At 36.1% G+C, this 24,486-nt stretch overlaps 1 protein-coding gene across 5 annotated transcripts in view; it reads left to right on the forward strand.

The window, feature by feature from the left end:
- Positions 1 to 24,486, forward strand: part of EVI5 (ecotropic viral integration site 5) — a 185,273-nt gene that overhangs the window by 152,309 nt on the left and 8,478 nt on the right. For all 5 annotated transcript variants that reach the window (XM_079776026.1, XM_079776024.1, XM_079776027.1 and 2 more), the window contains one exon: positions 4,509 to 4,604. In XM_079776026.1, coding sequence (XP_079632152.1) covers positions 4,509 to 4,604 — 96 coding nt within the window. The remainder of the gene's footprint in view (positions 1 to 4,508; positions 4,605 to 24,486) is intronic.

A 24,486-nucleotide genomic window follows, 5' to 3' on the forward strand; every position in this document is an offset into this window, starting at 1 on the left:
GACAATTATTTTTATTGATGGCTTCTTCCTCCCACTATTTTACATGGAAATTTTCAAATGTACAGAAGTTGAAAGAATTGGACTATGAACACCATAAACTCACCTGCCTTCATTCTAAAATAAATATTTTGATATATTTTATCTATTCTTTATCAGAAACTCACCTATCCACCATTCTAGCAACCTTATTTTTGGATGCATTTCAGAGTAAACTTGTTATACTTTACCCCTAGTCACTTAAACATGGTATTACTAACTAGAGTTATGGATGACCTTTTGATTAATAAGAGGCATATGTACAAAGTTCTATGGTTTAAGGCCTCAATATGAATTAGATTATCATAGATACTGGTAATTGCTAAAATACTCAAAGATAGATCCAAGAGTGAAATGTACATTTAAACCTTTTTCAAATGTTACTTTATGCCCTTTTAATATAAAGTTTCTTTTATTGTGTGCCAAAAGGTTATATATTTAAAGTCTGTTCAGTGAAATTACAGAATACCAAAAATGGTTGATGTGTTCGAGCTCTTTAAGTTTATTACTTACTTAATTAGTTTTGCTTAGGAAACTGGTTAACCTGCAATCTGTGTTGTTATCAGCTAGACAAAAAAAACTCAAGAAAATGTAGGTTCCTGGTAAATTTATTAGTGTAGTTGACATTTTCCCACCTGCTTATCAGAAAGAACCATGCGGACATTGCTTGGAAATAGAAAGCTTAAAAATACTTGCAAAAAACTTAAATATTAGGTTATTGAATTAACTGTCTCACAAGTGAAGTTAAATTGATACCTACTTCTTAAAATATAATATTTACTTAGATTTTGGGGGGGGTATTGTAAATGTATAGTTATTCAGTTTTTACATTTAAAGAGGATTCTTAAATGACTTTGAATTAATATATTTAAATGAGAGCCCATTTGTAGAACACAAAAACCCCATACTTTTAGATAAAAAGTTATTTATACATTTTAATTTATAAACATGTTATTACTTTAATTTATAAACATGATATTACTAACTAGAGTTATGGATGACCTTTTGATTAATAAGAGGCATATGAATATCTCTCACTTTTTTAGAATATCTCTTACTTTTTACTTCTGTTTTGGAAGTAGCAGCTGTATTCCCTTTAAGCAGACTGTCGAATCAGAATATCCCAGGCAGAGCTTTCCAACTGGTGTGTCTGTCACACTGATGTGCTGCTGATGTGTGACAGGTGTGCTGGGATGGTGATGGTCTTGTCCTCGGGTCACCCTTCCTCTTTCCTCAGTTGAGTCAGTGTGCCTGACAAGTTGTTGTTTCTGGTGTGTGTGTGTGTGTGTGTGTGTGTGTGTGTGTGTGTGTGTGTTGTGTGTGTGTGTCTGTATTCAGAGAAACTGGTTTAAGGGACATCATAGTCTGACTTCTTGTATGTAAAAGTTTTGCAGAAGAAACACAATATTAAGCTTTATAAAGTTACATTTCAATCTAAAAAGAACAATTATATACACTAGGAGTTAAACATATAAAGTTTTTCTCATTGAAATTCTTCCTTTTTCCTACGATTAATGAAAATTCAAGGACCATCTGGGGTTTTTTTAGTTATAAAAACTAAGAGAGCTTCTTTGATTTCCACAATTATCTTTCAGTAGTCTTTTTTAAGTTAAAAACACTCCCATTTTTATTGTAAAATTTCTTAAACTGCCTCATTTTTTATGAAATATTGCCTTTCCTCCAAAGAAATCAAGGTGCTATATAAAAAAGTTTAGCTAAATCCTACTAAGACTACCTTCGGAGGAAACAGCTCTTTGGTATCACTTGATCACTTTCTGTAAAAACAAATTTAATGGTTTCCATCTTAACAAACTTTCTTTTTTTTTACAGGAAAGAATTGATATTAATTATTGTTACTGGTCATTTTCCATCCTTTAAACTTGAAGTATTTCTGCATTCTTGAACTTCTTTCTTACAACATTAGAGCTTACCTTGGGCTTTGTCATTTTATTTGCCCTGAAATTTTTATTGTATCCCACATGATATTACTGCTATGGGATGTCCAAAATCCTCAAGAACTTTGCCTTCATTGATGACCAGATTTAAAGGTACCTTTCTCCAAGTTTGACCCCAAACCACAAATATCTAGCCTTTCCATTTCATACTGAAGAATTTCTAGAAGTGGGTTACACTTTCTATTTAATCAACCATTTCAAGGGAATTAATATGATGTGATACTAAAGTTAAAAATCATCAAGAAGGATAGCTGAACACATATATCCAAGTGCGTAATTCTCACCAACTTAGTCACCTTTGGAAGTGTATCTACTTACTCAGTTGCTGCTGCCATTTTTCATGCTACATATAATACTTGGAAAATACATTTTATAAAAATAATGTTGTTTTTATTTTTTATTTTACATCACTGAATAGTTTTCCTCCATATGTTATTTTTCTCTTTTCTACATTCTTTCTTCTTATTTCACTCACTCATTACCTATTCCCTTCTACTTGACATCATCCTTTCCCATGTTGGAGTTCATAGGACTAAGGAGGAATAAGTCTATAGCCAAGGAAAATGTTAGGATAAGATAGTCATGAAACAGATTGAATTTGGGAGGTGAGTTAAATCACTACATACAAGGATGCCTTTAGGAGTTAGGGCTTAATTCCTTTGGGGAACCTCAATGGAGAAGGCATGATACGTCCTCAAGATATTTTAGCTATTATGGTTGCAAGTGATAGAAACCCATACACATACTGGTTCAAATAATAAAGGGACTTTATTGGTTCATTAAATGAAAAAACAGGTTGCCCAGGCTAATGTGGCTCAGTCGGATGGGCATCCTCCCATGTACCGAAAGGTTGCCGGTTCGATTCCTGGTCAGGGTATATGCCTGGGTAGCGGGCTGAATCCCTGGTAGGGGTTGTGCTGATCCATGTTTTCTCTCTTCCCCTCTCCCTTTCTCTTTCTGAAAATCAATAAAAATCTTTTTGAAAAGAAAAGGAAAAACAGGTAGGAAAGGCTTCTGAGATAATTTAATTAGGAATCTGCTTGGTTTCTCGGCTCTTCTGTTGGTTCTACCCTTCTCTGACCGACAAACTAATATTTTAACTAAAGTTTCAAAATATGTGTGTTTTTTTCCTTAAGGCTTATGGCTAAAATTCATAGGCATATTTAAGAAGCCTAGCATATGTATTTGGGATATAATAATTGTTAAATTAGATCTGTGCTTAGGTGATTTATATGTGATATTCATGTGTTTAAATATATAAGAAAAGTTTTAGAGCCTGTAGAAATTATAGTTGTGTTTTACAGCTATACACATATTAGTTAAATCAAACTGCTTCAGCAGGCCATCTGTCTATATAATAGAGGAATATGCAAATTAGTCAGGATGCCGTAACGTAATGACCGAACAGCAGGGACCCGAGGCTGCATGGCACTGGCCGGGGCGAGGGACTTCAGGCTGTGCCCCCCGCCCCGGCGCCAGGCCGGGGGACCTCAGGCTGTGCCCCCTGTCTGGCGGGGCTTGACAGGGACCTCAGGCCACAACACCCGCCTGGCGGGGCTTTACAGGGGACCTCAGGCCGTGCCCACCCCCCGCCCCAGTGCCGGCTGGGGGACCTGAGGCTGTGCCCCCTGCCCGGAGGGGTTTGATGGGGGTGGGGCTGGCCAGGTCTGGGTCTCACCCAATGCGGGTGGGGCTGGCCGGGTCTGGGTCTCCTGCGTTTTCGAAGCGCGTAGAGGTGGTGGGCAGGGACTTGACTCTAGGTCCCGCAGCGTGCCCCAGACTCTGACAGGAGGGAGATTTTCATATACATTTTACTAATTTTCTTTCATCTCTGACACTTCTATTATAGAGAAAGGGCAAATAGCAATATTAAAATATTTCCTCTAATTAATTCCCTTTTAATGTGCATGAATTTCGTGCACCAAGCCACTAGTATCCAATAAAAGGTTTTTAATGCAGGTTGCCAAAGAGCAATAAGGGGATGGGCTATCGCAGCGATTTCTAGGACTCCTAGCACACATTCCTGAGCTAATTGAACAGAAGAGAAAGCAGTCTTCCCCTTTTAAGAGTGGTTTGAAGAACCTTTTTCCTCCCCTTCTCTGTTGCCTAAGTGAAAGCAGATTCCCAGTGTAGCTGTAGGAGGCTTACTCCCTTCTCAGCTAAGCACTGAATCTCTTATAGAGAGAAAATCATTAGCACTCAAAATAACTAGATAAATGGCTTTGAAATTCTAGGATAATTTTTTATACTACTAGACCCAATTAACTATTGATTTGTAAGAGTCTCTCAAAGGTACATTTTGTAAATTGTATTTATTGTAAACAGTTTCATTAAGCATTATTTAGAAATGCTCAGTATAGTATACTATGAATTGTTTTTCATAGATAGTTTGAGAACAGATTTGTTCAGAATTTAGCCAATTAAAGGGTATGCCATTATGCTGTCCTATATTTTCAAGTATTTGAGTACATGCTATGAAAATTACTTTGTTTTTCCTTTGATGTTTTCACAAAACAGAAAGAAGAAGGAAAGCTTCAAGGACAGCTTAACAAGTCTGATTCTAACCAGTATATTAGGGAACTGAAAGATCAGATAGCAGAGCTGAATCATGAGGTAAGTGATGAATTTTGATCTTCACATATTTCTTTCTTCCTGTGTATTGAAACAGCACTTTATTACTGGTTATGACTGACTCTTTCATGATAAGTGTTTTCTGTAAATTCTTGATTATAATTCTATTTTAGAAGACTGTCTTCTTTTAACAAGATTTTTTTTCTGTTCCAATATTGAAGATTTATTTTTCTTAAGCCTATTTAATCATGATCTAAAATAGTCAATATTTGCATGAAAAATATTTTATTTTTTATTGTGATCTAAAAACCCTTGATAGTTTGTCTCAAGTGTCAAAGTGACTGCAATTAAACTAAAAAATTTTATATATACCAATAGATTTGTGGTATTTACCGTTGTGGATAGAGGGAAGTCATTTTACTCTTCTCTTCTTTTTCCCTGCATGGTGGTATTACTGAGATTGCAAAAAAGGATACTTGCCTAATTTCAGTTAACAGATTTCTAAGTATCTGAATACTTTTAAACTGGCACTACCTTGAATCTGTGAGATTCAACTCATGAAATTCAGATAGTTTTGCCTAGTGTACTATATTAAGTAATTTAAATTATTTAAACTAATGTGTTTTGATAGAGAAATACTTTCTGTTACTGTGGCTCTAGGTCAATTTTGTTGTCCTCTTATTATTTTCTAATGATAAATATCTTTCAGATATTAATGGAAAAGCATGTTTCTCATCCGATCTTGAATTATTTGTATAATAATGTTTATTCATAGTGATGAGAATTTAATGGGTAACATAAGCCTCTTTGTTGAGGGGGATAAAAACACTCAGTAAGTTAATTTAAACCTCAAAGGAAAAAGTTTGGACATTACTCTTTCCTGGTGTTACACTCTTCAGTTAAAGTCTGAGTGTTTTGAGTAATACCTCCTGGAGGTAGTCAATCTAAGTAAATTCTGAATGAAGAAACAAAACATTAACAAAAATTTTTAATCTTAGATATACTTTAATTTAATTTGTCCTAAAATTTTGGGCATCATTCCTGTGAATATTGATTTTCAGCCATGATAACATATGAGGGATTTAAGATTCTGCATAATTTTTACTTAATTTGTGTCCATTTTTTATGATCTCTTCTGATCCACTAGCTGAGTATTAAAAAACAAATTACAAATAAGCATGGTCTAGAAATCCTTATTTTTTTGAAAACCCAAGCATTATTCCTTGTGTTCAAAAGGTTTTCTCAAGGAAATTAATGACTAAAGTAGATCACTCTCCCATTTATAATTTTGATTTCTAGTGATAAGTTTTCATGTTGCTGAATTAAGAAAATTGTATGTGGATTGACTTTATTTCTAAGACTATCCTAAAAATCAGTCTGCAAATATTAAATTTTCCTGTCATATACCTTGACTGAAAATAATGATACTCTCTTCGTCAGGATCAGTAGAAAATAGTTCAGAGGAGGTTTAGCTTTACCATCATTTTTTCATGTCTGGCCTGTGAAAGCAGTCTTTTATGTTATACAAGCATGCAAAGAAAATAATCAACAGTAGAATTTTCTACTGTTAATAGAAAGAGCTAGATTGTGCAAATAAAAGGTAAAACAGTTTATGATGAGATGTTAATTGTGGGATTCAGAGTAGGCCAGAGTCCTGAGTTTAAACAGGCCCCAGTCGGAAAACATGGTAGAGAGGAGAGTGAGTACAGTAGAGCTGGGGGCCACAAGAACTTGGAAGGAGGGTGAGCTCAGGACACAGAGGTTGGGAGTTTAGAGAAGGCCAGATTCAGTTAAGAATTAATGTCACTGCCCTAGCTGGTTGGATAGAACGTGGGCCCGAAGGGCCCTGGGTTTGATTCTGGTCAAGGGCACATAAGTCAGTTGCAGGCTCGATCCCCGGCCCCTAGGACCGAGTGCAAGAGGCAACCAATCGATTAGTCTCTCTCACATTGATGCTTCTCTCTCTCTCTCTCTCTCTCTCTCTCTCTCTCTCTCTCTCTCTCTCTCTCTCCCTCCCTCCCTCTCTCCCACTCCCTCCCTCCCTCCCTCCCTCCCTTTCTCCTTCCCTCCCTTCCTCCCTTTCACCCTTCCTTCCATTCTCTCTAAAACAATGGAAAAAATATCCTCAGGTAAGGATTAACAACAACAACAAATAGAATTAATGTGACTACATTGTGGGAAATAAGGGTAGATTGACTAGAACCAGTTTATGGTGAATCTTCAAAGCTAGAAGAGATTAAATTTACTAAATAATATGGAACCATTATAGGTCTTCAATTGGAGATTCCTTTTCATTATGTTTTTTGAGCAGATTTTAATACACCTGTTTTAAAGTTTTATAACTAAAGAAAAGATAAATGAAAAAAGGTACAGTTTAAACCAAGATAATGGTTGTAGTAGACTTAATGAAAATTACTATTTTTTAGACCAATTTCTTAAGTTAGGTAACTTTTTTATTCTAGTGATTTTTCATTTTACTTATTTACTTTTTTTTTCCAATTACAGTTGGCATACAATATATTTGTTTCAGGTGTACAATATATAACTTACAAAGTTATCACCCCATTCTTGTAATACAGCACTTCACAGTGGGGAAAAAAGGTAACCAAAATCAGTCTAAAATTTCCAACTTAACTTTTGCCTATATGCTAGAATTTGCCAAAATCTTTGGCTTTCAACATAAAAATTAACTTTCAAATATTAATGGTATGAGCAGGTGACTGTTAATAGTCACTTTGTTAGCTGATTTTTGTACTTCTCTAAATTTTAAAGGAAATGTTGAGACAAAACTTGCAGATACAGCATTGTTGTACATGTTATAACAACTGTGACCACTTAGAATAGTCAGCTGTATGAAATACTAAAGAGGATTAAGCAGGTTATTTTTTATGAATGGTTGATTTTATTGTTGATCTGTAAAATAACAATAATAGTTACTATCTATTGAGTATCCTTTATGGGCCAAGCATTATGTCAGACACTTCATATTTATTATTACTAACCCTCCTTCATAATACTGCCACATGTTGGTGGTATTCTCAGTTGAATGGATATAGAAACAAACTCATAATGATTAAGTAACTGGCCCAGGATTATACAAGTAGTAAATGGTTGGGCCAGGATTGAATTTAGTTTGGCCTATTCTTTTCTGTGTTGATTATGGAGACATTAGATTTAAAAATATCATCAATATTTAAAAATTTAGGAATGGCAATTAATGACAATATTTTACTATGTTATTCACTCTCTTGACACGTGAATTTGCATATAACCAGTAAGTGAATTCTGAAGTTGACCTAGCCAGTGAGTGAGTTCCACAGTTGACCTAGCCTGAAGAATCCCTGTCTCTCCCTGTTTAGCACTACAAATAGAGCTTTATCTTCACTTACTGCGGTTTCCTATGATTCATCCCATGTCTTCTTTGACTCCCAACCCCTGCTATTCTTACTCTTAACACCTAACTAATTTTGTTCCTAATTTTACCTACTTTTCATAGAAATTTTTTAATTTGGAGCCTCCATTATCCTGCTAAGTTATCCACAGAATTCACCATGGAAACCTGTGCTACCCCAGACCTGGCAAGAGCTGTGGTTAAATCCTCTGCTATCCCTATATCCTGCCCTCATGGCATACACAAAAAAGAAGCTGGATCCCAATTCAAGTGCTTTCCATATCCCATCTTCTACGTCCTACCTTCCCACCCATCTGTCATAGTAGCCTCCACTATATACTAGGCACTGGGTTTTGAACTGAAGATAAAGAAAATTGAAACACAATCTATAGCCTCAAGAGTCTCACAGTTTATAATAAAAAATATAGCATTACTAGAGGCCCAGTGCACAGATTCATGCACAGGTGGGGTCCCTTGGCCTGGCCTGCAGGGATTGGGCGAAACCAGCTTTCTGCCATCCCCGAGGAGTCCCAGATTGCGAGAGGGCACAGACCAGGCCAAGGGGGCCTCTAGTATGCATATAAGATCTTTGGTTAATCTCTTCCCGCCCTCCCCCCTTCCTTCTGAGATTCATCAGTCTGTTCCATGTTTCCATGCCTGTGGTTTCCGCTCCTGCGTTGAGTGTCTGCCCCCTGGTGGTCAATGCACGTCATAACTACTGGTCGGATGGTCGAACGGTTGGCTGGTCGCTTAGGCTTTTGTATATATAGATAATAGCTACCATTCATTTAACAGTCACTCTCTGCTGGACACTGAACTAAGTGTTATACTTCCATTATTTCTTTTAATCTTCACAGCAATCCTCTGAGTAGGTAGCATTATTATTATTCATGTTTTACATATAATAAAAAGTATTAAATAACTCCTCATGGTCATATACTAGTCAGTAATAGAGGTAGATGCTAGTTCAGACTATATGACTCCAAGCCCATCCAAAGCACTTAAACCACCATATTCTATATAGCCTCCTTTGAAACATACAGGGGTAAGTAAGCTGGTAACAGCATTTGGGCTGGGTTTTGAAAAACGAAAAGAAATTTTTCAGGCAAATTGGGCATCAGGAACATTAAAATAAACAAAATTATAGGTACCAGAAATGAATAAGCCATCTACTTTTGCAACATAGTTCTATCTTCTTACAGCTGCTGACCACCAAAGACAAATAATTTTTCTTTATACCAGGGAAGGAAGATGAGGTAGAAAGTTATTCTCATTTATAAGCCAAAGGAAGTGTACTCAGAAATCATCTAGGTATAGACAAATTGAGAAGTATATTCCAATAGTTCAGCCAAATTACCAGTTGACTAAACTTCTCAGTCCTTTGAAGCCTTGCTATCATTTGCAGTATTGTTTTATGGGAAAATACATACTAAACAACTGATTCAGAAATGTGTTTGGAATATAGAGTCTATGTTTTCACTAGTTCTTCATGGTGATGTGTTATGATGGATGTTCTAGGAATAGGTAAATTTATTTCAGATTAAAGATAGTTTGCTTACTCTAAAAATTAAATTTTTCCATTAAACAGCTTTGATGACTTTTTATATCTTAATAAAATAGTTTTAATGTGCTTTATGTTCTTAAAATCTTATAAATAGCTTTTCTTTCTTTTCCTTGGTTATAAGACTTCTCTTCAGCTAGTCTTCAGTTGGTTATTCAGGTTGATTGTTCTATATCTTAGTTATAATTCCAGTTTGGTCCTAGAGGAGGTGAGTGTAACATCCACCTTTTCTGCCACCATCTTGGATCTCCCTAGCTTTTCTTCTTCTTCTTCTTCTTTTTTTTTTTTTTTTTTTCCGGTTAATCCTCACCCAAGAATATTTTTCCATTGATTTTTAGAGCGAGTGGGAAGGAGAGGGAGAGACAGAGAGAAACATTGATGTGAGAGAGACACATTGATTGGTTGCCTCCTGCACCCATCCAACCAGGGCTGGGGAACCTGCAACCAAGGTTCCTTCCCCATGACTGGAATCAAACCAGGGACCCCTCAGTGCATGGGTGACCGCTCTATCCACTGAGCCAAACTGGCTAGGGCCTTTTTTCCTTTTTTAAATAATTTTTTAATTTTCCAAATACAGCTGACATATATTAGTTTCAGGTGTACAACATAGTGAGTGACATTTATATAACTTACGAAGTGATCACCCCGTAAGTCTAATGCCCAACTGACACCATACATAGTTATTACAATACTAGAGGCCCGGTGCATGAAATTCGTGCATGGGGGGGGGGCGGGGGAGAGGGCCCTCAGCCCAGCCTGCACTCTCTCCAATCCAGGACCCCTTGGGGGATGTCCGACTGCTGGTTTAGGCCCAATCCTGGGGATCTAACTGCCTCCCCTGCCAGCCCGATCACCCCTAACCATCTCTGCCTGTCGGCCTGGTCGCCCCCAACTGCCCCCTCGCCCCCGCTGGCCTGGTTGCCTCTCACTGCCCCCCCACCAGCCTGGTCACCCCCAAGTGCCTCCCTGCCGACCTGGTCGCCCCCAACTGCCCCCGCTGCCGGCCTGGTTGCCCCATGCAGCCTGCTGTTCAGTCATTACTGTTACTGTGATGGTGTCCCGGACAATTTGCATATTCCTCTATTATTAGTGATTCCCTGTGTTGTACTTTATATCCCCATGACTTTTTATAACTGGCAATTTGCAATTTATGATCGTAATCCCTTCCCTATTTTTGCCCCCCCCCCCCCAATCTGGCAACCACCATAATGTTCTCTATATAAGTTTGTTTCTGATTTGTTGGATCATTTACTTTGTTTTTTAGATTTCACATATAAGTGAAATCATAATATTTTCCTTTTCTTATTTAACTTAATATAATACCCTCTTAGTCCATCCATGTTGTCACAAATGGCAAGATTTCACCCTTTTTTTTATGGCTGAGGAATATACCATTGTATATATGTACCACATCTTTATCCATTTGCCTGTCAGCGGATGCTTAGGTTGCTTCCATATCCTGGCTATTGTAAATAATGCTGCAATGAACATAGGGATGCATATGTCTTTCAAAATTGTGTTATGGGTTTCTTCAGGTAAATACCCGGAAGTAAAATTACAGAGTTCTTTTTTGTCTCTTGTTATAGCCTTTATTTTGTACAAGTGGCTGAAGTCTTCAATGCCTGACCCCCCCCCCCCCCCCCATTTCCCCAGCCTCCTTAAAAATTGTGAAGGGAAAAATAAGTCTTGTGTTTTTTCTATAATTATTGTAATTCAGTTTGTTTTTTATCTTTTTGTGATCTTGTTTGTTTTATATGTGATATAGTGTTTTTTGTTTTTTGTTTTTTGTTTGAATAGACATGTCTTTTAAATTTATTAACCTTATAAACTTTATTAAATTTATTAACTTTATATTATATGTATATAACATATGTATATATGTATGTATATGTGTGTGTATATATATATGCACATAAATATACATATACATATATATATGTGTGTGTGTGTGTGTGTGTGTGTGTGTGTATGCTTAAACATAGTTTCCCAAAATAGTTTGGTAACTCAAAAGTTTAGAGTTTTACTAAGTTAAGTGAGATAAAAATTATTAAATATTAAAAGTAAATTTACTTACTTTTGGCTTCTTATTATAAAGAAACTAAAAGATAAATTTGGATCTGTTAATGGATATGTCTTGTACTTTATTTTAAAAATGAATGCATAAATAAGTGGAACAATAAAGCGATGTTTCTCTCTCCCTACCTCTCTAAAAGCAACAAAATCAATAAAAAAGAATTTTAAAATATTTTTAAATGTCTTCTAATTGTACTGATGCCTGCTGATAATTGAATTTTAGTCTTAGAATTATTTGAGAAAATTTTCAACATATGGAGTTATAAGTTTTCATGTATGTTTATACAGTAAAAAATGCTCAGTTTTTCTGTGTGGCAGATTCTTAATTAAAGAAATTATCCCCTTAAATTTATTCTTTCTCTAGTTAGAGAAATGTAAAGTGCCATGCAGAAGCTCACAGGCCTCAGTACAAGTAAAATGTTTTTTCTTTGCTGCCCAAAAAGGTTCCATGTAGATAATGAGAGGACTTATTTGTACAACTACAAAAATTGCTTTAAGACCTTTAGATTAAATGTTCAGCACTGTTTTTTAATTTTGTAACCTCCATTTATGGATATAAAATTCATTTTTAATGACATATTTAAATGAGTGTTATTACTTCTCTTCCTCTTATATGTTCCATTTTATCTTGGATAAGCAGTTATTTTATTTGAAGTCAAGATAATTATTGTACAATGTACAATATTTTGTTTGGAATAATATCACCATGTAAAAGACTTAAAGCTGAGATTTCAGATTCATCATATATTTTTAAGCCAGACGTGTTCTTAAAGTTTATCTAGTTTTTCACTTGATAAATGAGGAAACTGAGGCCCAAAAGTTAAGGGACTTACCCAGAATTACGCAGCTAGTTAGTGGCAGAGACGGAACTATTGCCCAGGCATTCTGGCTTCTGATCTACTATATGTCAGATATGGTGGGAGGCCCATAAGTGTTTAATTGAATTAAAATTAATTACTTCTGTCAGATGAGAACCCAATGTCTAGTAACTAGAAATCTACTCTCACTTAGTGTTCTTTACTTTTTCAGCATCAGGTTCTGGACTTCTTTTCCATTTGAGGCTGGGGAATTGGTCTGACTTGTTCCCTCAAATTCTGCTTCAGTTTTCAGTGGCTGCTACTAAAATCTTAGCTTTTAGATATTAAATTATTTTCTGAAAATAGAGGCAACTGAGATTTTTTTAGCCAAATTAAACATTTCCAGAAACAAAAAAAACTAGACAAAAATAGTCAACCCAGCCCTGACCAGTAGCTCAGTTGGTTTGGAGTGTCATCTAATACACCAAAAGGTTGTGGGTTTGATCCCTGGTCAGGGAGAGTGCAGGAGGCAAATGATCTCTTACACTCCCTCCCCCACTCCATCCCCCTCCCCAGCTCCTCTTCCCTTCTCTCCCACTCCTTTAATCCCTCTCCCTTTCACTCTCTAAATCAATAAAATATATCCTCAGGTAAAAAAAACAGTCAACCTAATTTCATATATATCTGTTATTTTAAAAATACAAGCTTACAAATGACATAAATTAGCTCAACCATTCAATGCATTCTGTTTCAAGAGTTTGTTATTTAACTGGTGGACAAACTTCCAGCAATTGTTTCTAGATTAATTTTTTAAATCTCCATAGCTATATATATTTTCACTCATTCTTCACCTTCAAAAGAATATAAAACATACCACATTCATAGAAAACCTGTAATAATCTTACATAGAATACATTGCTTTTATTTAAGATTTTTAGACCACTTTCTAGTTTTATGTCATATTCGTAAAAAGAGGGTGTTCTACCCAATTATATGCATCTATGTATCCTTTTTCTATTATAGGTAAAAAAGATTTTTTAATTTCTTAATGAAAATATGTGTTTCTAATGGTAGAAATTTAATTAAGGAACTGGAGTTGAATCATGAGAAAATGATACAAAATATAGGAATAAGGTGAGATAATGAAAAGAAAAGAAAAATTAAAAAATAAAGAACAAAGTGGGGAAAGTAATTAGAACCTAGTAAAGATAAGATACCAAGGAAAGAAGCCTTTTAGAAATATTGACTAAGGTAGTATATGTTTTAAAAAAGGCTTGTTAAGGGATTTCTAGGATAAAATCTGGGTGAGCTGCCAACTTAGAGAATGTAGAATCAATCTGAAATGAGGGATTTGGCTCTGGTCCTCAGAATTAAAGGGCTGAAGAGATCAACCAAAGGACTTGTATGCATGCATATATGCATAACCAATGGACACAGACACCAGGACGGTGAAGGCATGAGCGGGGGCTGGTGGGGAGGCATGGGGGGAATAAGGACACATATGTAATACCTTAATCAATAAAGAAAGAAAAACAATAGAATCAGAGGGCTGAATAAATATCCTTAGGAGATGCCTGGTTTGGCTCAGTGGATAGAGCATCTGCCTATGGACTCAAGGGTCCCAGGTTCGATTCCGGTCAAGGGCATGTACCTTGGTTGTGGGCACATCCCCAGTAGGGGGTGTGCAGGAGGCAGCTGATTGATGTTTCTCTCTCATCGATGTTTCTAACTCTCTCTCCCTCTCCCTTCCTCTCTGTAAAAAATCAATAAAAAAATTATATATATATATATATATATATATATATATATATATATATATATCCATCCATCCATCCTTAGGAGATAATATCACACTGGCCAAGGAACAGAACCAATTAGAATTGTAAAGTCAGACTTGGATATTAAGCTGTGCCAGATGGGATTTTTTCTGATGTTGTGCCAGACACTATTGAAAGTACAATGTACTTCCTAGTCTTACTGTCAAGGAACTTACAGTCTAATGGGGAAAAGTGTAAAGTTAATTTGACAAAGACTATATAGTTGGTACTGATAGTGAGCACTTAGTATTTCAGAAATGGGAGATAACATAGCACTTAATTTCATTAATTTTAATTAATGGTTCTTGTACTCTCCTTGATGCTTAGGAACAATCTAAACTGTGAATTCCTTGATGCCAAAGATGGTGTCTTATTCAGCCTTATATTTCTTAGTCTTTCAAAAGTCCTCAGTACTGTGAACTCTCAGATTCATTCTGTTCTCTTGGTGTTCAGATTATCCTGAATTTGACCAGTGGGAACTCTTTCAAGCTAGCACCAGTATCTTTTTTTCTATACCTTCATTAGTCTGAACATTTCTGTGTTTTCTGGCACTAGGTGGCAAATTTTTAATAGTATTTTACATTAAATGAGTATAGCTAAATATTCAATAGTACAGTAGTGAAACATTGCTTATTAGCACTGGTCTATAAATTGCTTAATAAATGGTCCCAACAATTACTCTGTGACAATTAGATTGGAAACAATAGTCATAAGAAACTACTTCAAGGGAAACTGGGTGTCAAATACCACTTGGATTATGAGAAATAAATGCAGATGATAAGCATTTGAAATGGAAATGGCGCTAACTATAAAGCCTGTAGCAAAAGTTTTTATGGTTTTATAATTACTTACCTTCTTAAGCAGATTTAATTTAGTAAGGGTGGAAAAGACTTTTTTTTTTAGCATTCCCATGAATAGACTATCCAATAGCATACTCTGAGATCTTACTAATAGGATGTGCTTGAAGATCTCATTCAACCTGATATGGGCAACCAAAGTAAGCTACAATTTAAAAATCCAGTGAACTTACGTATTCAGGTTTCAAGACTTGAATATTCATATTTAAACTTATTTATTCAAAAGCTGATTATCCTTCCTCTGCATCTAATTCTTAACTTTCTCCTTTCATTATCATGCCAGTATGAATTTTTAAACACATCCATAAAATGGAAAAGTGGGAGGGGGGGGATAGATATCCTTGTAACTTACCAGGTTCTTAATAGCTGTTCTGGATTTTCATTTGTTGCTTTTGCGTGTGTGTGTTTTAATCAGTTCAGTTTTGTTTCTGGATGTTGTGTTTGTTCTCCATCTTACTATAGGCGGTCAAGAAACTATCATCTTTACAACAGTGGAACTTAGAGTCAGGAGACCTGGATTCTAGGCCTAGTTCTGCCACTGATTAACTGTGACCTTGGGATGCCAATTTCCTTCATATATTCATTCAGTCCGTGGCATCCTTAGCTCCATTCATTAGCTCCCAGGCATCCTTAGGCCTTAGTTTCTGCATTCCAAACGTTATACATCCATCCCAGTCCTGTGCTAGGTGTATAAAATTAGTACTCAGAATCCGGACTGTTAGTGAGAGGCAACGTGGGCATCGCTGTTGGTAGAATCACATGGCACCATGGCCTAGAAGCATATCAGAAGTCTCATGGTGTGTGAAGGAGAAGACCACCAGGGAGAGGAGAGCAGAAGGGTCTTTGGAGAGAGGCCATCATATGCAAAGGTTGGAGGCAGGTTAAATGCTCACAAAGGAGACTGAGAAGGAGCAGCTATAAAAAGTAGGAGGGAAATCAGTAGAGAGGAGCGTCTCTGAAAGCAGAGAGAGACTTCCCTGATCAGCTTGTTTTTAGTGTGAAAAGAGCATTTGTAGAGATTGAGCTGATGGCTGAGGGTAAAGCTTTCTTAAACAAGAGCAGATTCATTAAGTATATAATATAATCTTCCTTGATTATATTTTGAATTATATTCCTTTTAAAGCCTGGGTCTAAATTATGCATCTCAGAGCCTGTTTGAATCCTTTCAGTCTAATTTAGATATTCTTTTGCTGTTATTTACCAAGCTACCCAATACTTAACACTGTTTTTTAGTGCTATATATTTTTCAATATGAGTCCAATTTCTTCAACTATGCCAGGATTTTGAAACATAGTCCATCATTTAAAAACCTTATTTTTTTGCATCAAGTAATTCCATTTTTAAATGCTAGTTTGTTAAAAAGAAACAATAACATTTTGTTCAAACTAGGAACATTTGAAAATGTGCTCCACAAATTTACTGTCAATTAAGGAGATTTGATAAAAGATGAACAACTAGCTATCTCAGATTTACAAATACTACAATGTTTACATTGTTGTTGGAAGTCTTCAGTGCAGTAAATCATGTGCTTTTCATGGACCATATCTCACAGACGCAGTTGGATGTGAGACAATCAGATTTTTACTCCCCACAAGCTGGACAGCTAAAATGTCATGTCAATAATGTGTCAGAGACTTAGTGCTCCTTTGCTGCCTGTCTGATTTAAGTTGTTGTGGTCAGTTTGAGGAACCTGTGATATGATAAGATAGCATTCATTAGGTCATGTTGTTTGCAAGTGCCCAATCTTACATCAGCAGCCTGTGAACACTCAGAAGGAGGAAGAGAGGGATACTGACCTTGTCTGGTTGAAAGCTTATTTTGTGTTCAGTAACAAAATATGACACTTGTGTAGTTTATATAGGAGTATTATGTATTCGTAAAATTATTTTTTCATCAGGAGTTAGTTTTAGAAAAAAGTGAATACTATGAATACATTTATCTTCTTATACTTAATACTTCAATCTAAAAATTAAAACTTTTATTATAAATATTTTCTGCCAATTTAAAATGAAGCTGAAGACAGTAGCCATCATTTCTTTTTCTGCTGAAGAAAAAACTGGATGTTGAAAATTAACATTGTTGGTAAATTGTTTAAATTCAATCAAATCTTATACATTTCTTTTTTAAAAATATATTTTATTGATTTTTTTACAGAAAGGAAGGGAGAGGGAGAGTTAGAAACATCGATGAGAGTGAAACATTGATCACCTCCCTCCTGCACACCCCCCACTGGGGATGTGCCCGCAACCAAGGTACATGCCCTTGACCGGAATCGAACCTGGGACCCTTTAGTCTGCAGGTCGACGCTCTATCCACTGATCCAAACCGGCCAGGGCTATACATTTCTTAAGTAGAATATTATTTATTTTCAGTCTGTCAATATCTCCACTGGAAATATACCCACAAAATAATTATATATACACATACACACACATACATATCTTTATTGACATATAATTCACATACAGTACAGTTCACCCATTCAAAGTGTAAAATTCAGTGGTTTTTACTATATTCACATTTTTATCACTCTAAAAACTAATCCTACTTCCATTAGTAGTCACTCCTCATTTCCCCCCTAGGCCCCTTCACCAGCCCTAGGCAACCAATAATCTACCTTCTATCTCTAGAGGTGTCCCTCTTTTGGACATTTTATCCTATATAATAAAAGGCTAATATGCAAATCGACCGAACAGGCAGAATGACTGGTTGCTATGATGCGCACTGACCACCAGGGGGCAGACGCTCAACACAGGAGCTGCCCCCTAGTGGTCAGTGCACTCCCACAGGGGGAGCACCGCTCAGCCAGAAGCGGTGAGCTGGGCTCACAGCTGGCGAGTGCAAAGACTGTGGCGGGAGCCTCTCCCACCTCCTGCAGCACTAAGGATGTCCGACTGCATGGAGTGGGCCTAAGCCATCAGTCGGACATCCCCCGAGGGCTCCTGGAGTGCGAGAGTACGCAGGCCAGGCTAACAGACACCCCTGAGTGCATGAATTTTATGCACGGGGCCTCTAGTTTAAATATAATTATACGCTATGTCTTCTTCTATGATTGGTTTCTTTTACTTAGCATAATGTTTTCAAAGTTCATGTTATAGTGTGTATCAGTACTTCATTCCTTTTTACTGCCTAATAATAGTCCTTCATAGGGATATACCACATGCCTTTTATTTATCCATGCCTCAGTTGATGGACTTTTGAGTTGTTTCCACTTTTTGGCTATTATGAATAATGCTGCTGTGAGCATTTGTGTACAGGTTTTCTTGTAAACACATTTTCGTTTGTCTTGAGTATATTTTTAGTGGAATTGTTGGGTCATATGGTAAATCTCTGTTTAACCATTTGAGGAACTTCCAGTTCTTTTCTCAAGCAGCTGTATCCTTGTACCTTCCTACTAGCTGTATATGAGGGTTCCGATTTCTCTATATCTTTGCCAATATCTTTTAAAAATATCTTTATTGTCACCCTCACCGGTTTGGCTCAGTGGATAGTGTCAGCCTGCGAACTGAAGAATCCCGGGTTCAATTCTGGTCAAGGGCACATGCCCCCCTTGCGGGCTCCATCCCCAGTAGGGAATGTGCAGGAGGCAGCCGATCAATGATTCTCTCTCATCATTGATGTTTCTGTCTCTCTCTCCCTCTCCCTTCCTCTCTGAAATCAATAAATATATTTTTAAAAAATCTTTATTGTTGAGAGGATTACAGAGATCACCCATTTTCCCTCAATTGCCCCCCTCTACCCAGTTTCCACCACACCCCAGGCCTTCACCACACTATTGTCTGTATCGATGGGTTATGCATATATGCATATATGTTCTTTGGTTAATCTCTTCCTGCTCCCTCTTCCCCCTTCACTCTGAGATCCATCAGTCTGTTCCATCCTTCCATGCCTGTGGACCTATTTTGCTCATCAGTTTATTTTGTTCTTTAGATTCCACACATGAGTGAAATCATGTGATCTTTCTCTGACTGGCTTGCTTCGCTCAGCATAATACTCTCCAGGTCCCTCCATGCTGTCCCAAAGAACAAGAGATCCTCTTTTTTACTGCTGCATAGTATTCCATTGTGTAAATGTACCACAGTTTTCTAATCCACTCATCTGCTGATGGGCACTTAGGCTGTTTCCAAATCTTAGCTGTTATGAACATAGGGGTGCATATATCCAAACACCTGATTGGTGTTTCTGGTTTCGTGGGATATATTCCTAGAAGTGGGATCACTGGGTCAAATGGGAGTTCCATTTTTAATTTTTTGAGGAAACGCCATACTGTCTTCCACAGTGGCTGCACCAGTCTGCATTCCCACCAGCAGTGCATGAGGGTTCCTTTTTCTCCACATCATCACCAGCACTTGTCATTTGTCAATGGTAGCCATTCTGACAGATGTGAGATGGTACTTCATTGTTGTTTTGATTTGCATCTCTTGGATGATTAGTGACTTTGAGCATGTTTTCACATGTCTCTCAGCCTTTTCTGTATGTCTTCTTTTGAAAAGTGTCTATTTAGGTCCTTTGCCCATTCTTTGATTGGATGGTTTATCTTCCTTTTGTTACATTGTATGAGTTCCCTATAAATTTTGGAGATTAAACCCTAATCAGAGATAACATTGGCAAAATAAACAAATGGGACTACATCAAAATAAAAAGCTTCTGCACAGCGAAAGAAACCACCAACAAAACAACAAGAAAGCCCACTTCATGAGGATGTTTTGCTAAAGGTTTGAATTTTTTCAGTGCTTCAGCTAAAGGTTAAATCAAATGAAATGTACGTGGTACTTTGATGTAGTTTTAAAAGTTCAGAGTGAAACAAGTGTGAAGTGATTTATTTCCTGTAATTGGTCATAGATTTACATAGAACCTCATATATTCCTAACCTCATCAACCATTGACATTAGACTACCGTCTAAATAATGTTAATGGTTTCAATTTTATCAAGATATGTCAGCTGCCAGGAAGAGGAAAATGGCAGTTTCGTTTTGTTTGACCCAGTATACTGGATAAATCTAAGTATGCACTAAAAAAAGACTAAGAATTCTTTGTAAATGACTTTTATTTCTTCCCCCTCTCTCCTGTAGTGGCAAATGCATAGTATAACTTTCTTCAATTTCAAACTTTCCTTTCCACCTTTTTCACTTATTAATACGCATAATTGTTTTCTTTGCTTCTAAAAATGTCTTAACTATTGCATTTTATACATTTAACATAGAATCTATTCTTTTAAAAAATGTTTAAGGTTTTTATCTGGTTTTTAAACAAGTTTTATTTAGCTTAAGGCCAGAAACATTTTCAGCATTGTCTATTTTATATTATTTTAATAAAATTCTTGAATATTTAAATAATCTTTTAAGTACTGTAGGTCTGAATTTTGGCTCTTGTCTATGTAATGCTACGATCAAAAAGTCATGACCTCCGATTGATCACTTTTATTGGTTTCCTGTTCTGATTCACTGGAAATCTTTGGGTTTGTGTGCTTGTTGCTAGTTTTAATCTTTGTCATCTGTGTAATTCCATTTTTAAAGAAGCTGAAAATTGAGAATAAATGTAGCATATTATTTCCTATTTGCATTTATTTTAAAATTAGAAAACTGAGAAAACCATTCTATAAAGAATTCAACAAAATTACTGATTAAACTTTCAGGGGGGAAATGAAAGCCTCTAGAACTTAGAAACACAAATCTTTGGGGTTATTGGATTTTATGTCCATCTTCCTATGTGAAGTATAATGTTGAGTTATTTAAAATTTTATATATTCTACATCTCTTCTAGAAAAGTTACATTTAGCTTTAAAAGCTATATAGCTCTGTGTTTTACAGATTGATTATACAACCCAGATGTACAAATAGAAGCTTTATAATCTGATATGACTCAGTCTTGGAAACTTACTGCAACTGTTTTGCACTTCACTTGGTGGTATCACATGACTCACTTCAGTGGTTCAACCCTGTCTAGTAGTGATCAAAGTTCATTTGGTTAGGGGTTTTTTTTGGTGTGTGGATGATTTTTTTCCACTTTGTTGTGGATTCGTAGTCTTTCAAAATACTCAGTGCACTCCTTCATATTTTTTTGAATCTGAGAAAGTGGTAGTTGCACCATTCAACCTCCAATCACATACAGGGGGAAAAATGTTAACTTGAAATAATATGCCTGGAAGTACTTTTAACTGTAAAGCATCATGTAAATCTAAGGGTTTAAATGTTTTTCTTTTTCAATTACAGTTTACATTCAATTTTATTTTGTGTTAGTTTCAGGTGTACAGCATAGTGGTTAGACAATCATACACTTAGCAAAGTGTTCCCCTGATATTTCCAGTACCCACCTGGCACCATACATAGGTATTACAATGTTATTGACTATATTTCCTCTTCTGTACTTTACATCCCCCTGACTATTTTGTAACTACCAATCTGTACTTCTCAATCCCTTCACCTTTTTCACCCTGTCCCCCACATCTGGCAACAATCAGTCTGTTCTCTGTATCTGTGAGTCTGTTTCTGTTTTGTTCTTTTATAGTGTTCTTTAGATTCCACATACAAGTGAAATCATATGATAATTGTCTTTCTCTGACTTACTTATTTCACTTATCATAATATCTAAGGGTTTATTACTAAATCTGTTACCCTAATATGTTAAAATTGAGGAAGAATAACCTGTGTCTCTTTAAAATCAACTGTAAAAATCAACCCTAACTTTTCCAGTTACCAGTATTCTGTAATGTGATGAAAGAAAGCGAATGCATACAGAACATCTGTCCTCTGTCCACATGCACACTAGCTCCAATGACCAAATTTTCTTAGCACTAATATTTTTATTATTTATTAAGAAGTTATATTTAAAGTCTATAAATCTCCAAAACTATGACACTTTTCTGTTTTACAAAAGAAAATTCTATCTTAACCTTTAGTGGTTTAGTTTAGTTAATGAAGTAAACTAACGAAAAAAATTTAAATACGTACCCTTACTGATTATGAAGTCCTTTGGGAATATTCATTCCTGCAGGTTCTCTCTGCTTTAAAATTTTAGTTATTAATATTTCTGTGAAATAACTGTAATCGTTTTTAATGCTTTCTTTTGTGTTTGAATTTTTACTATCATGCAGTTAGGAACTGCTGTTTCCTGTCAAAACCTACGTTCATCAGACTATGAACATAACAATTTCCTGTTTTCTTATTAACTATACTGCATTTTGTGCTTTATTCTTTAAAGTTATATAATGTCTTAGCTTATCGCATTTCTCTTGTAATTGCTAAATGTTTTCTTAGGTCAGCATTGTTTAATACACACCAAGAAATCTTGAAGTCTCATGTCTTTGTTGATAGTGAGAGGTTATGATTTTGTTAATTTTTTAAGTTGTAGTGAATATGTCAGAATGTCTTCAGTATTATTTAAGTAAATTCTATGTGTTTTTACTATTTTTACTCTGTTTCTTACTGCACAACATGATGAAGCAGTCCACGTCAGGTAAGAAATAGTGCATTATTTGGATCTTGTATTTATATTAGTATTCCCATCTGTCTACTTACTACTATTTTCATTCAGCATTTAAGGGGATGGGATGAATAATCAGTACCTGAGGGCTTTAAAAAAAAATCCTGCCATGTTTTCAGTGTAGTTCATCAACATTTCTTATGTTCCAACACTTGTCAAGTCAGAATGCTAAGTTCTGGGATATAAAAATGATTGAGAAACAATCCCCACCAGCAGGGGCTAACAGAAGAGGTAGGATATATGTACAGCAATATTTTTCCAGACAGTGCTCATTTTAAATATTGGATTCTTGTGTTAAATCATATAATTTGGGAAAAATTTATAAGTAATACACTCAAATATATATGTGTTTCAATCAATAAGAGAAAGTATTTATGAAATTATTTATGGCTACTGATTTATTTAAAATGTTATAAAATTATTAAAAGTTTTATTAAAATGCTAATATTTTAAATTATTAATATTGAAATACTAGAAAACAAAAATGCTATTAAAAGTAAAGGAAGCAGTATTAATTGTTTTGTTTTTATGTTATTGGATTATTTGGGGGTTTTGTTCAGATGAGTGTAACTACTTTATTATCAAAATGATCGAGCTACAAGTACATTTGGTGGCACAATTTACAGGTTTTATTGATGATCTTATTCTCGGAATACAACTAAACAAATAACTGAAACTAAGAAACTCTGTATGCATGGTGGGAAGTGTTTGTTTTTAGACTTATAACCTGCTTTATTTCCCACAGATTTTTGAGGGAGTTTGCACGAATACTTATAATAAAAATATAATTTAATATTAGGTTAATTAAATCAAGTGAAATTGCTGATATTTGACTTTTACTTGCAAAAATAGCAATAGCATGCAGTTCAATATAATAGTTAAAAGAATTAGTTCTAAGACAACATCTAGTAAAATCAGTTCATGTTATCACACAAGAATGTATACAGAATCATATGGAAGTGTGGAGGCAGCCGCTACCGGGCTGTGGAGCCATGTGGTTGCAGTGGCTGATGTGCTGCAGACCATGGGGCCTGTGATGGGCTGAGTAGCCCACCAATGTTGATGGCTGCTGATTGATCAGGGTGGGGGCTGCTGAAGGTTGGGGTGGCTGTGGCAATTTCTTAAAATGAGACAACAATGGAATTTGCGCATCAATTGATTCGGCATGCAGTGCTGTTTGATAGCATACCCACAGTAGAACTTCTTTCAGAATTGAAGTCAATCCTTTCAAACCCTACCATTGCTTTATCAACTAAGTTTTTGTAATATTCTAAATCCTTTGTTGTCACCCTGGCTGGTATGGCTCAGTTGTTTGGACATCATCATGTGCACTGAAAGATTTCTGGTTCAATTCCTGGTCAGGGTATAAACTTAACCAGGTTTTAGGCTTGATCCCTGATCCCTGGTAGGAGGCAGGCAATTGATGGTTCCCTCTCAAATAGATGTTTCTCTCTCCCCTTCCCTTCCTCTCTCTCTAAAAAACAAACAAACAAACAAATCCTATATAATAAAAGACTAATATGCAAATTGTCCCCTTGACCTGGAGTTCGACTGGGAGTTCAACCAGGGGGCGGGGCTGGCCAGCCAACCGCCTGCAGCCCCTCCCCCTGACTGCCCAGATTGGGGCGGGCCAGTCGGACCCCATCTATGCACGTGCACGGGGCTTCTAGTAAATAAATAAAATCTTTGAAGAAAAATATCCTTTGTTGTCATTTCAACAATCTCCACAGCATGTTTAGGAGTAAGTAGATTCCAGCTCAAGAAATCACTTTCTTTGCTCATCCTTAAGAAGCACCTCCTCATTTGTTAAAGTCTTATCATGAGATTGCAGCAGTTCAGTGCATCTTCACGTTCTACTTTTAATTCTAGTTTTCTTGCTGTGTTCAATGACATCTGCATTTACTTCCTCCCCAGAAATCTTGAACTCCTCGAAGTCATCCATGAGG

Source organism: Cnephaeus nilssonii (genome assembly GCF_951640355.1).
Source record: "Cnephaeus nilssonii genome assembly, chromosome: 7".
In the NCBI taxonomy this organism is placed as follows: Eukaryota; Metazoa; Chordata; class Mammalia; order Chiroptera; family Vespertilionidae; genus Cnephaeus; species Cnephaeus nilssonii.